Here is an 11,954-nt window from a genome sequence, read left to right as displayed (position 1 = left end):
GCATTCACCTTGGACATCCATATCCAGCTCCATTTCTCCCATGTCCATTTCCTTGTAGTGTAAGACATTATTGCTAAATTAAATGGACTACGCCACATGCTCGACAGCTGGCGGCTCAATTAGCGTATCGCGCTTACATAACGGACACACCGACGACTGGAACAGCAGCCACCGATCAATGCACCTGCTGTGGAAAGTATGCGGACAGGGCAGCTCCCTCACCACATCCCCTTCACGTATCTCGTCTAGACAAATCGCACACTCATTCAAGTCGTCATCGTCATCATCCCACGACGTTAATACCGGATCCTTGCTAGGAAGCTCGCCTAGTTGCGCCGAATACACACGGGCTAGCTCCAAGGAACTGCCAGGCATCTGGGGCAAGTGTGGGCAGGATGCGTTGCTCCGCAGAATCGCCATCTGCGGCTTCTTCATATTACCTGGCAGGCCCAGGGTATCAGGAGGCTGGAGATCGCGGTGAGTTACAATGCGCAATGGCATTAGATCCAGCTCGCTTTGCTGCAAAACGCGTCGGGTTGAATTCCGTCGATGGCCATGGGCGTCGGCGTGTCGTGCACGTCTGGAGCGTGCCCGGAACGCCTGTCCACTATTGCGAGCCCACATGGTCGTAGCGCGTGGATGAAATTCGGTCGACCGACGCCCCGCCCGCACCCTATGCCGGCTGAGTTTCAGACAGTCAAAATAGCGTACCAGCATGGCGATGACAAAGCACACAATCCCAGTGATACCCACACCAACCATAGCTTTCAGAAAGAAATTTCTGTCGGCCGATGCCACATCCGCTGCAGACCGCCCGATAGTGATGAAGACGCGCGGGTGTGTCAGCTGGCTGCCTTCAGTCGCTATGCGCACTGCCATCTTCACGTCGTCTTGCAAATACTCATACTTGATGTTGTTTGGCGGCTGAGGTAAATCCACTTTACTTGCGTTTCCGTATACGTGCTCCAGTACCCGGATGAGGTACGCTCCTGCCACATTATTCACCACCCACACAGGCGTGTGCAAGTAGGTCAAGTCGACTACTGCACGCTCGGCTGCCTGCGCTGCATCATCTTTCATAGAGTACAGGAGTGCGCCAGCTGCCCGCCCCGATTCGGTTTCCTGGTGCAGCACCCATTCCCACTCGCTGCGGCAGCTCTTGTACGGCAGGAATGCAATGCCGTTTGGGTGATCTGGCTTGGTGTATTTCCGCACCGTGCGCAATATTGCATCGTCAGCACAGTCAGCAGATTCCGGCACGTAGAGCTCGCCTGCGAAGCCAAATGTGCTGAGACCCGTTTGTGGTAGTGGGTAGGCGTAGTCGCTACGATCGAATGTTGCTTGATAGGCGCTGCGCTGGGTGTCGCTTGTTACGTTGCTCTGTACACTAACCGTCAGCGATACGAGTGGTGCGCGGGCTTGGGCTGCAGCTAGGAATGCCCATGCGAATAGGACATCCTGCAATATTGTGTGAAACCATGCGACAAATCTTTTGCAGGCGATGCTGTAAAGGTATGTGAAATAGAATGGAGAAAAATCGATATATAAATACGATGCAAAAATACGTTCAGGTTTAAAGAGGATAAATAACTGCCAATTCGCATCCACTCCCAGCGCGTGTGTATATGCAATCCACCTGCAGTGTCTTTCAATCAGGCATGCAGCATATACATGCGAAAAATGGCCATTTCTCGTATGCATGGCGTCTAGTTGCTCAACCAATTCGAAATCACAAATGGAGCGCAGGACAAGGCCAACCGCATTACGCAAGAGACAAATGTCCCGTTCATACATTATCATCTAAAATTCCCCGAACTAATCGCAATGATTGCATTTTCTAATCGTCATACATGTCACGCCGCTGCAAATATCGCCTTGTATGTGGATGCTATATATAGAACGGGATTATGTTTCGGGGCAGTGGAAACAGATGACGGGGATAGCTTGGGGCAACCATATGCCGCCATCTCTCATTAAGCATTAAAGGCTCTCGTCAGTATTTCCATCCTGTGACAAAGCGCCCGCAGGACGCGTGCCAGGGTCTGGGCGACGGCTCGCTGGTCCTCTGTCTCGGCTGCGCATGTAGACGTCAACTCGGTTCTGCAGCAACGCGAGGGAAAAGGAGGGAGTAATACATAGGTGTTATTATTAGGACTGTGGTGGTGAAGGGGGTAGCGGAAATAAAAAGAAATAGATGAAATAGAGTGAGAGGTTAGATTTTTGGGGAGAGGAAGGGGCAGAGCAAGTACATGAAAGCAGCTTGGTATCTAGAATAGCCCGGCTCCATATCCAGATGCTAAGCGCGGCCCCTCCTCTGCAACCACTGGTAGCCCTAAGGCGTTTGTTCCTTTTATACAACCAAGGCGAACCACGCAGCTTGCAAGTCCTCCTCGAGCATAATCTACACATTGTTTTGTGTGGCAGCAGGAGCCACCGAGCTACCATCCGCCGGTGCCGACGTCGTCCCCATGTTCAGCGGCATCGGCATCGCCCCCGAGATTCCGCCACTGCCAATAAGATGAGCAAAGTTGGCGTCGCCCAGGCTGAACCCGCCCATCGCCTGCGCACTGCTCGCATGCTGGTCGCCAAGTGACGTACCAAAGTTGAAGATGTCACTGAGCGAGTCCCCGTTCCCGTCGGTAAGCCAGTCGCTGAGCTGGAGGGCGCCAAAATCGCTCGGCTCCGTTGTCTGCAAGTCGCCTGTCGATCCAGGCGTGGTGCCAGCCATCATCTGAATCGGGAGCTGCTGGGCTGCCTGATTTCCCCGCTGCGACAGTATCGACGAGAGCGTGCTCTCACCTGCATCACCCCCCTCACTGGCCATGACCAGATTGCGGCCTGCAATGCTGCTGTTTGCAAACGATGGCGACGGCGTATTGATATTAGGCTTGGCCACGCCCATCATTGGATTCGTTCCACCGGCACTGGTGGCAATGGCATTGGCCACTTGCTGCTGCTGCTGCGCCTTCATGGCCAAGGCTGGACTGGCACTAGCCTTACCGCTGCTCCCGCTGTTGCTACTGACAACCCCACTTTTAATAGTGTATGGGGAAGCAACGCGCTCGATTCCGGCTGCCGGGTTGTTGCGGTTCACTGGTGCTGGCGGTGGGTTTAGTGCAGACATGGGACCCGCACCTACCGGCATAACCATAGCGGGGCTCGACGTGGCCTGCGACTTGTTTGCTACGCCCTTTGCCCCCTTCTTCGTGGATTTGCGTGATTTGGGTTTCGCAGCCGCCTTCTTTGGAGCCGTGGCAGGTGTAGGGGCCGAGGTCGGGATTGAAGCAGTTGGTGCCGACGAGATGATCATCAGCCCCTGGTTGGGTGCGCTATTGTCGGGCTCGCCAGTACCAGGGCGCCGGATCCCGCCAGGTCCGAGATTGCCTACAAGCATGCCGCCGCGCTGCATCGCCATATGACCCGGTGGGATGGCACCATGCGGCCCAGGCACCTGGTGCTGGAGCTGGAACTGAAACTGCTGCTGTTGCTGTTGCTGCTGCGTCTGCGGCTGTATCTGTGGCTGCACTTGCGGCTGGTTGGCTGGAAGCGTCTGAGACGGAACACCATGCGGATACCCCTGATTTTCGGCTTGAACGGCCATCTGCGGGCTCAGCATCGCAAACGGATTGGCATTAGGCACCTGCATCCCAGGCGGCAGGTTTGTGGGCACGCCTGGCTGTCCCTGTGGCCGAGATGCTTGGTCCATCTGCAACGAGCTCGGGGCGCCTACTGTGCTAATCTCTGGATGTGAAGTTACAGCCGCGTTCGCTGCCTGCTGTTGTTGCTGCTGCTGTTGTTGCTGCTGCTGTTGTTGCTGCTGTTGTTGCTGCTGCTGCTGTTGTTGTTGGTGGTGTTGGTGTTGGTGTTGGTGTTGCTGCTGCTGCTGTTGATGATGCTGCTGCTGGTTTTGGAAATATGCAAGCATAGCAGCATTCGGGGCACCCGCTATCGAAGCCATCGGGTATCCCGCCGCCGCTGCTGCTGCTGCTGCCAGAACCGTTGACGAGCTATTGAAGCTGAATTCGCCCTGTCCCGGAGCACCCATCCCTGGCTGGGGCATAGCACCCGAAAAGTTGCCGGGGATCGCCTGGTGCATGAGCTGGCTAGGCGGACCGACCGATCCGACACGCTGAAGCTGGCCGGGATGCACCTGCTGCTGGTGTGGCTGGGGCGGCATGCCAAACGTCATGGAGGCAACCGATGCGCGGCGCAGATCATTGTGTGCAGCTGCATTGGGAATCATTGGCGAAGTAATAGACGGCGGTGGCGATATCAGCCGCTGAGCTGCCTGTGCTGTGGCGACTCCCGATACATTTGGACTGCCACCCATGGATTGGCTGACCGTGCGCTGATTTGGCACAAGCCGTGGGATATTGGCATTCGCTACGTGCGGGGATGCAAATGTATGAGCGTGCTTAATCGGCGGTGGCTGCGCCTGCGTCTCTGTCATCTTTGCGTTCAACGGTGTAGCACTCGTCCGGGGCGCTGTGGGCGGTTGCGGCTGTGGCTGCGCCTGCGGCTGTGATTGCTGCTGCTGCTGCTGCTGCTGCTTCGGACCAGGCGGCGACCGTGTAGATGCTTCACTCTGTCCTGAAACACTGTTGTTAGACTTCAACTGGGCTGCAGGCGATGAATTGGGCTCGACCTTGACTCGGACATCTACGGAAAGGGTAACAAGCGAATGTACAGTTCGTATTAGCCAAGGATATTCCTCAACCATCAATTATCCACTGTGTATAGTGGGACTCGAGAGTGCAGTATGTTGTTGTGGTTTTGCCTGTGAGTGAGATGCAGACAATAGAGGGTGCCGAAACAAACAAATAGGCAATGGCACACTAATAAGCAAAAAGTTTATGACCCGGATAATGGCATGCATAAAACAAGCACAATAAAGTGCTACTCAAGACATGGAACAATAGGGCACAGGTCTACCTCACAGAAATTAATATGAGCACTTTGGCAAACGACCAGAAAAGGTACAATAGCTTGGCGACCACTCATATATGCACTATATGGGAACAGCGCCTGTACATCCCCCAACACTTTCTGACATGCATTACGTGGTTGACCCAACATTACCTTGCTCGTTGCTATGTGCCTGGTGCGCTGTGCCGGCAGCCTGCGTGCCCTCGCTGACAACCTTCAGGCTGCGTGACAGATACTGCGTATAGTCGTTGGACAGCATGTGCCCGCCTAGCGGGAGCATGTTGACGCCAGGGCCGTGGGGAATCGTCGGCACGCCGTTTGTCGCTGCCTGCTGCTGCTGCTCCTGGTGCTGCTGCTGGTGATCAGACCCATCAGGAAACGGTGTGTACTTTGCCACCAGCGCGGCACTCTGCGGCGAGCTCTCGCCGTTGTTTGACCGTATCCGCTTCGTGGCAGCGTCCACCTGCTCTGAACAAACTCCAGCTGTATCCGCGTCGTCACTATACGCAGAAAAAGGCATGGGATTGCCCCCGTAAACAGAAAAGGGATGGGTTTCTGTTAGCCAAAATTAAATGACAACGGGGATTGACACGGAAGAGAGAAAACAGGAGATGCTGTGGGGCGTGTTTGAAAGCGGGCACTGAAAGTAACGCGGCCCTTGAGGATTCTGAACACCCCCACCTGTACACAGTTGGGGAGAAGCGAGCCCCAGTCAAGACGGGTGCCCTTCTGCAAACAAGGGGGTCTTCAGGATACCCCTCTCCCTGCCTGGCCGCATCAGCATTCGGCATGCAAAGGTAGAAAAACAACTTACCGTGAGCCGCTGCGCTTGCCATTCGGATTCAGCTGTGTGGCAGCAGGCTTTTGCCCCTTCCGCATCTGCTGGTGCTGCACGTACGTACGCATGAGATCGGGCACATTGGCCGCCGGCTGGCGATCGGAGTAGGCCTGTGCCATGCAATGAAAGAGCTCAAACCAATTCCCCAGGAATGTGTTGGCCATGTCTAGCGGCACGTTGACGGCCGGCACAGGCTTGCCCTTTGGCCGGTCTGCGGGATTCGCTCCATCGCCCTTGGCCGGACTCGCTGAGTCATGTGCCGGCGGAGTGAATTTACTACTGGCGCCATCCCTTGCGTCTCCGTCGGCCTTGCCCTTCGCCTTTGCTGCGCCCGCGCCGGCCGGTGTGTCGTCAGGCACGCGCGGATCACTGGGCACGACCTGAGCAAGTGGCAGGTTGCCGCACTCCTCGGCCAATGCCAGCGCGGTCTTCAGCAACCGTTTTTTGCGAAGAAAATCGTAGATGTATGCGTTCAGCAACGAGTCTTGCATCTCAAAGTCCGCTCCACGATGTGTGTATAGGATGTATAGTTGGCTGGTTGGGGTGTGCGGCCAGAGTGGAGTAGAAATACCGTGGGTAGTCTATAAAGAGAGCAGTTGCTACTATATCCGATATAAATAATAATAATAATAATAACCGGTGAAGGAGGGCAAGCTGGGTTCCCTTTTGGTTTGGCTGCGTCTTCCTTCCCAGGAAGAAAGTGGTTGGGATATAGACAGGGCTATACGAGAAAGAGAGAGAGAGAAAAAACGGAGGAAGGGGCGGCCCGTCGTTTCAGTAGAGGAAAAAGAGCTACCAGTGCAGAGTAAACATAAAGGCGAAAAGAAAAAAGATGGCGTTGAGTTAGGAGAAGGGGGAAGTCTGACAGGTTCTCCCCTTTTCTTCGTTGCTGGACGAGCTAGATGGCAGCGCCTTTTGAGTGATGCTGATGCTATGTAACAGGGGGAAAGGCAGGGTATATCGATTAGAATCGCCTCGTTGTAGCATATAGGGGTCTGGAAAGGCGAGGGTCTGTAACGTCTCCTCCCCCGCACGCTGAGCGAGTATATGGCCAGCAGTAAAGCCAGGCAGACGACACACGTAGCAGAAAAAGTCAATTGATATGCACCTTGCTGGTTGGAGTTTGCCTATCTCTGAAGGAGCATGTAGAAGCAGAGCTGGTTCTTAGTAAATAGCACAAGAAAAATAGCGACGAGGAAAAAAAGGTTCAGAAAGCGCGCGCCGCCGCCAAGTTTGCCCTGCCAGCACGCCAAAGCAGCAGATTTGAGCGTAAATGATCGCCGACCAGTTTAATTGGCTGCACATTTTCAGCACACTTTGAGGTATTTTCATCTTTGCTCGGCGCAAACGACTGAGGACGGACCGTCTCGGTCGCCTTTTGCTGCGATCAGCCAGCACAGGATTTTTGCGTCCGAAAGCTTGCGGCTCCCCCGGAAGCACCGGTGGTCTGAAAACGGAAATGGCTACAGTGGCCTAGTGTAACGCGATACACTGATCGTGCTTCGAACCACTCTATCTCCTGGCATGGCAGCCGCACGCACCCCCCTGGAGAAGGGGTTGAGAACGGGTTTGAGCAGGCGGTTGAGTATCTGCACCGCCACCTCGCACGCGCTCAACAGAAATTCCCCCCTCCTGCCACAAAACAAGCAGAATACCAGATCTACCAGAAGATTTTGAATTTCAAAATAGATGCGCGATCCACCGCGGATGGCCCGATCTGCCGATACCCACGTCAGTACACAGGATGGTCCAGCAAAAAGGCTTGGCCACAGATCACGGTCGGCGGTCCCCCTGCCCACATCACAAACGCACATGGACTTTTGCGAGGTTACATTCCCATGTCATCATGTATTTTAAAAAAGAAATATCGATATCGCATCCAGCCAAGTCCTGGGGGAGCTTAGTGGCGTCCACGCTTGCCACCGCGGCCGCCGCTAAAGTTGCCCCGGCGCTTCCTGTCGTTGCCGCCGCGCGCCGACGAGTTCTCGACAGCAGTCTTGGCGCGCTCCACGAATGCCTTGTGGGCCTCCTCATCAACCTCGGCCAGCTTGAGCGTGAGCCCGTCCATCATGATGCCCTCAGCGTTCTTCTCGACGACCTCCTTGGCGATGGGCTGGCGGAACCGCACAATGCCCTCGGGGCTGCCGCGCTCGTAGTCGATGAACCGGACCGGTCCAACAGTGTTGAACAGCTCCTTGAGCTGCGGGAAGCCGACCTCGCCCTCAACGCCCGAGAACTTGACCAGCGACTCAATCTCAACCTCGACCTCCTTGGGCTCCTCGCGCTTCTGCTTGCGCTCGCCCTGGATAGCCGGCACCTCGCGGCCATGCGCCTTGCAGTAGTCCTCGAACGACTGGTACTCGGCGCCAGGCTTCTGCAGCTCGGGCTGGATATACTCGTCGGCAGCCTGCTTCTCGTCGTGGTATGCGGACAGCATAGCCGGCTCAAGCTTCTTGCTCTTGTACTCGAGGTCAGTCAGCTTCGAGACCTCCTCGGCAGCCTCCTTGGTGTCGAACTCGACGAGGACGTTGCCCTTGAACGCCTTGGTCTTGGGGTTGCGGCGCAGGCGCACAAGCATCACCTTGCCCTTGGCGCTGAAGAAGTCGGTCAGCTCGTCGATAAGATCGGGGTTCTCGCGGCCGTAGTCAAGGCCCTTGAAGTGCACAGTGCGCTCGTACCAGTCGCCCGACGGCGTGAACTCGACAGTGCGCCGGATCGCCGAACCGTCCTCCTTCACCTCCAGCGTCTCCTCGCCAGCAAGACCCTCCTTGATTGTCTTGCCCAGCAGCTGGATGAATTCCTCAGGAACTGGGACGAAGCGGGGCTGCTTGCCGCGCTTCTTCTGCTGGGGCGCATCGGTCGGCACGCCCAGCAGCTGGCGGATCCGGTTGAACCGCGCAAGCTGGGTGACCTTGATCCATCCGTCCTCCTCCTTAAGGCTCTTGACCATGTAGTTGTCGTGGTTGAGGTTCGCGTCGGTGAAGTAGTGCTTGACCTGCTTCACAACCTTGGCCGCCTCGCCCTCGGACAGGTGAGGGAGGTCCAACTTGGGCTGCTCGGCAACAGCGTCCTTCTTGATCTCGGCAGCAGCCGCAACCTCGGGGATACCTTCCGTGGGAGCCATTGTTTTTTCTATTGTGATGGTGATATGTGTTGTGTGTGAGAGGCAGGGAGCCGGGGAGAAGGCTATGTAAAGAATACGAGATGGAGAGAAAAACGGAGTAGGAAAATTTTTTGAGAGGACCAAGCAGCCAAATTTTTACGAGTCATTCGGAAGCCGACACAAGCAATGGTCGCGTCCAAAAATCAGCGTTCAAAAAAGTCGGCGTGATCAAAATTCTTAGATCATAAATCAGTATATTAATTCTCGATCGAGTACATGCTATGATGCGCTAGCCACTTACGTTGGCAAGGATGTCGCTACAGACACTGCCATGGTCACTGTATCAGTGCCTGGTATTTCGAAGAAACTACATCATTTAAAGCTTGGCACCAATTTTTGCCATATGCCGAACCTTCAGCTCGCGCCTCAAAATCTTGCCCGACACATTGCGCGGGATTGATTCAATGACATCAACACCGCCGCGCAGATGCTTGTGTCCGGCAACCTTGGAGGCCAGAAATGCTTGGACCTCCGTGCATAGTTTGGCAACCTTGGCCTTATCCGATGCATCGATGGAATCAGCCAGAACAATGTATGCCATAGGGACCTCGGTCTCGCGCTTAGGATCATGGACGCCAATGACTGCTGCATCATTGACTGCTTCGTGTGTGATGAGGATGTCCTCGAGCTCGGATGCAGATACCTGCAGCCCCTTGTACTTGATCAGCTCCTTGATCCGGTCAGTAATAAACACATGGCCAGTCTCGTTGATGTAGCCGACGTCGCCGGTGTGGAAGAACCCGTCCTTATCAAACACATGGGCATTCTCCTCTGGCCGGTTGAGATAGCCCATCATAATCTGACTGCCGCGTAGGCACAGTTCGCCCTCCTGGCCAACACTCAGGTCCTTGCCATGCTGGTCAACAAACTTTACCTCGGCACCAGAGTACAAGAACCCAACAGCACCAAAGACTGGCTTGTACGCTGCCATCTGGATTATGCCGCTGCAAGTCTCGGACATGCCGAACCCCTGGCTGACCTTGATCGGGAACATCTTGGCAATGCCCTCGTGGACACTCTTAGCCAAGGGTGCCGCACCGCATCCAAGGACACGCAGCGACGATAGATCATATCTGTGCAGCTTCGGGTGCTTGAGAATCTGCGTATAGACGGCAGGTACGACAGGAGCGATCTGCAGCCTGTAGTCCTGGATGGCCTGCAAAAAGTGGTCGATGCTGAATCTACGAAGAATGTACTGCGTCTTACCGCCAGCGACCGAGTTTTGGACTAGTGTTGTCAAGCCATAGATGTGTGCAAATGGCAAGATTGCAATGCAGCGCTGCGAGTCGTCTTTTGTGCCACCAGTCTTAGCCTCTACAAACTCGTTGTAGACAACCCCATTGACTGTGTAACTGATCATGTTGCGATGACTCAGCATAACTCCCTTAGGCCGACCAGTGGTGCCCGACGAGTAGACGATGGTTGCCAGAGTGTTTGCAGACTCCTCCTTGGTTGTGATTTGAAAGCGCGTGTACGCCTTGTCTGACAACATTGTTTGCATGCTCGTGAAACGGGGATCCGATGGCACATCCTCAAGACTGACGACGTTTTGGGGGCTGACTTTGACCAGCCCTTCATCGATAGCTTGCGCCATGACCTTCTCCTGCGACTTGGTGACAAAGACAACCTTTGCACCACAGTCATTGAACTGGTACGCAATCTCTGACGCATTGAACACGCTGCTGGCAGTGCAGCACACGGCACCCGAAGCGAGAATCCCAAAGTATGCAGGCGCATAGTAGATGCTGTTTGAGGCAAAGATCATGACAATGTCACCCTTCTTGAGGCCAAAGTTATTGACCAAACCTGATGCAATCCTATCATGCATATCTTCGAGCTGGCCGTAGGTCAGCGCCTTTCTGGTGGCAATATCCACGTATGCCAGCGTGTCAGGTGTGGCGCCGTTGACCTTGGATGCGCCCAGGTAGAATGTTGGGATGTCGAGAGTAGGGATCTCGGCTGAGGGCAGAAGGCTCTTAAAAATCATCGCACTGTTTAGAAGGTGTTGGTGGCTGTTTTGTTTATGTAAACGATTATATGAGGCTGCTCGCTAGTCTTGCGAAAAAAGTGAGGGTAGTGATGTAGAGCAAGAAAAAAGAACGAGCTCCCTTCCCGCCTAATTTAAGTCTGTAAACATGAGCATCTGACCTCAGTACATCCCCGGGACCCCGGGCCAGTGTATCCTCCGTCCGTGCGTCTAGGCTGCCTCTTGTTCTTGGTAGAATTTTGTCAAGCGTAAAGATGCGGGTGGGCAGAACTGTGCGCAAGAAATTAACGGACTCCAGAGGGTGGGCGAAGGGGTCATGTGTCTGAGGGATTGCTGGCAGGTAAATCTCTGGACACTTAAACACCTATTAGCATATCTAAAACCTGCCCACAAATTCCTAGCCATGAGAAGCGTCGGATTTCATGCTGTGCGAATCTCCATGAACGCGGACAGCCGGGTCAATGTTTTAAACCGGCAATTCCCGCACAAGAGATTCCACAGGTGTACGGGACATTTCAGCAGAGCATTGAACCAGGCATTGACTATCCACCGCTTCTCTCAAGTCAACAGAGAAATGAAAAGAGCTGATATTATCAGCAGAGCAATAGCATAAAGTATTCACAGAAATGATTTAGAATCCCTTCCAGATGTCACCATGTTTGCATTTAAATATTCGTCTTGTTGCGTTGAGTAAATGTGAGAGGGTTTTAAGGTGATATTCAATGCTGAGGAAAAGAGAGAAAAAGGAATAGACGAGCTGCGCGGGGGTATTTTCAATGTGGCCGTCTGCGCAACTCATCAGAGGCCCGATGTTTCCTCCATTGTGTAGGTTCTAGGGGGCTCTCGTTGGTGCCCGGTTCGCCGTCACCTGATTCGACTGACATCTTGACGTCACAGCCGCGGTGGGCGCGCAACAGTCTATGATTGCTATATGCTGTACCAATGTCAGGCATAGAATATGCTATATGACGAATCATATATAGCCTATATATCAGCACTAGGATAACACATCAGGTCATGATAAGTACAACACCACTACG

At 54.2% G+C, this 11,954-nt stretch overlaps 4 protein-coding genes across 4 annotated transcripts; all 4 read right to left on the bottom strand.

The window, feature by feature from the left end:
- Positions 1-57: 57 nt before the first annotated feature.
- DL89DRAFT_45159 (uncharacterized protein) lies at positions 58-2,101 on the bottom strand. The gene has a single exon (XM_040891684.1). The coding sequence runs from the start codon at positions 1,798-1,800 to the stop codon at positions 88-90; it is 1,713 nt and encodes a 570-aa protein (XP_040741359.1). The 5' UTR covers positions 1,801-2,101; the 3' UTR covers positions 58-87.
- On the bottom strand, positions 2,101-6,484 carry DL89DRAFT_45137 (uncharacterized protein). Its single transcript, XM_040891683.1, has 3 exons — positions 5,741-6,484; positions 5,080-5,426; positions 2,101-4,659 (listed from the first exon to the last, which is right to left on the bottom strand). The coding sequence occupies exons 1-3, from the start codon at positions 6,253-6,255 to the stop codon at positions 2,402-2,404; spliced, it is 3,120 nt and encodes a 1,039-aa protein (XP_040741358.1). The 5' UTR covers positions 6,256-6,484; the 3' UTR covers positions 2,101-2,401.
- A 1,095-nt stretch (positions 6,485-7,579) lies between these two features.
- DL89DRAFT_269273 (uncharacterized protein) lies at positions 7,580-9,013 on the bottom strand. The gene has a single exon (XM_040888232.1). The coding sequence runs from the start codon at positions 8,886-8,888 to the stop codon at positions 7,665-7,667; it is 1,224 nt and encodes a 407-aa protein (XP_040741357.1). The 5' UTR covers positions 8,889-9,013; the 3' UTR covers positions 7,580-7,664.
- Positions 8,845-11,027, bottom strand: DL89DRAFT_45118 (4-coumarate-CoA ligase 2). Its single transcript, XM_040891682.1, has 2 exons — positions 9,169-11,027; positions 8,845-8,896 (listed from the first exon to the last, which is right to left on the bottom strand). Exon 1 carries the CDS (start codon positions 10,912-10,914, stop codon positions 9,244-9,246), a length of 1,671 nt encoding a protein of 556 aa, XP_040741356.1. The 5' UTR covers positions 10,915-11,027; the 3' UTR covers positions 8,845-8,896; positions 9,169-9,243.
- Positions 11,028-11,954: the final 927 nt, after the last annotated feature.

This window comes from Linderina pennispora (genome assembly GCF_002104995.1).
Source record: "Linderina pennispora strain ATCC 12442 chromosome Unknown DL89scaffold_12, whole genome shotgun sequence".
Lineage (NCBI taxonomy): Eukaryota > Fungi > Kickxellomycota > Kickxellomycetes > Kickxellales > Kickxellaceae > Linderina > Linderina pennispora.
Note: the sequence above shows the minus strand (reverse complement) of the source record. Positions and strands in the feature narration are given on the sequence as shown.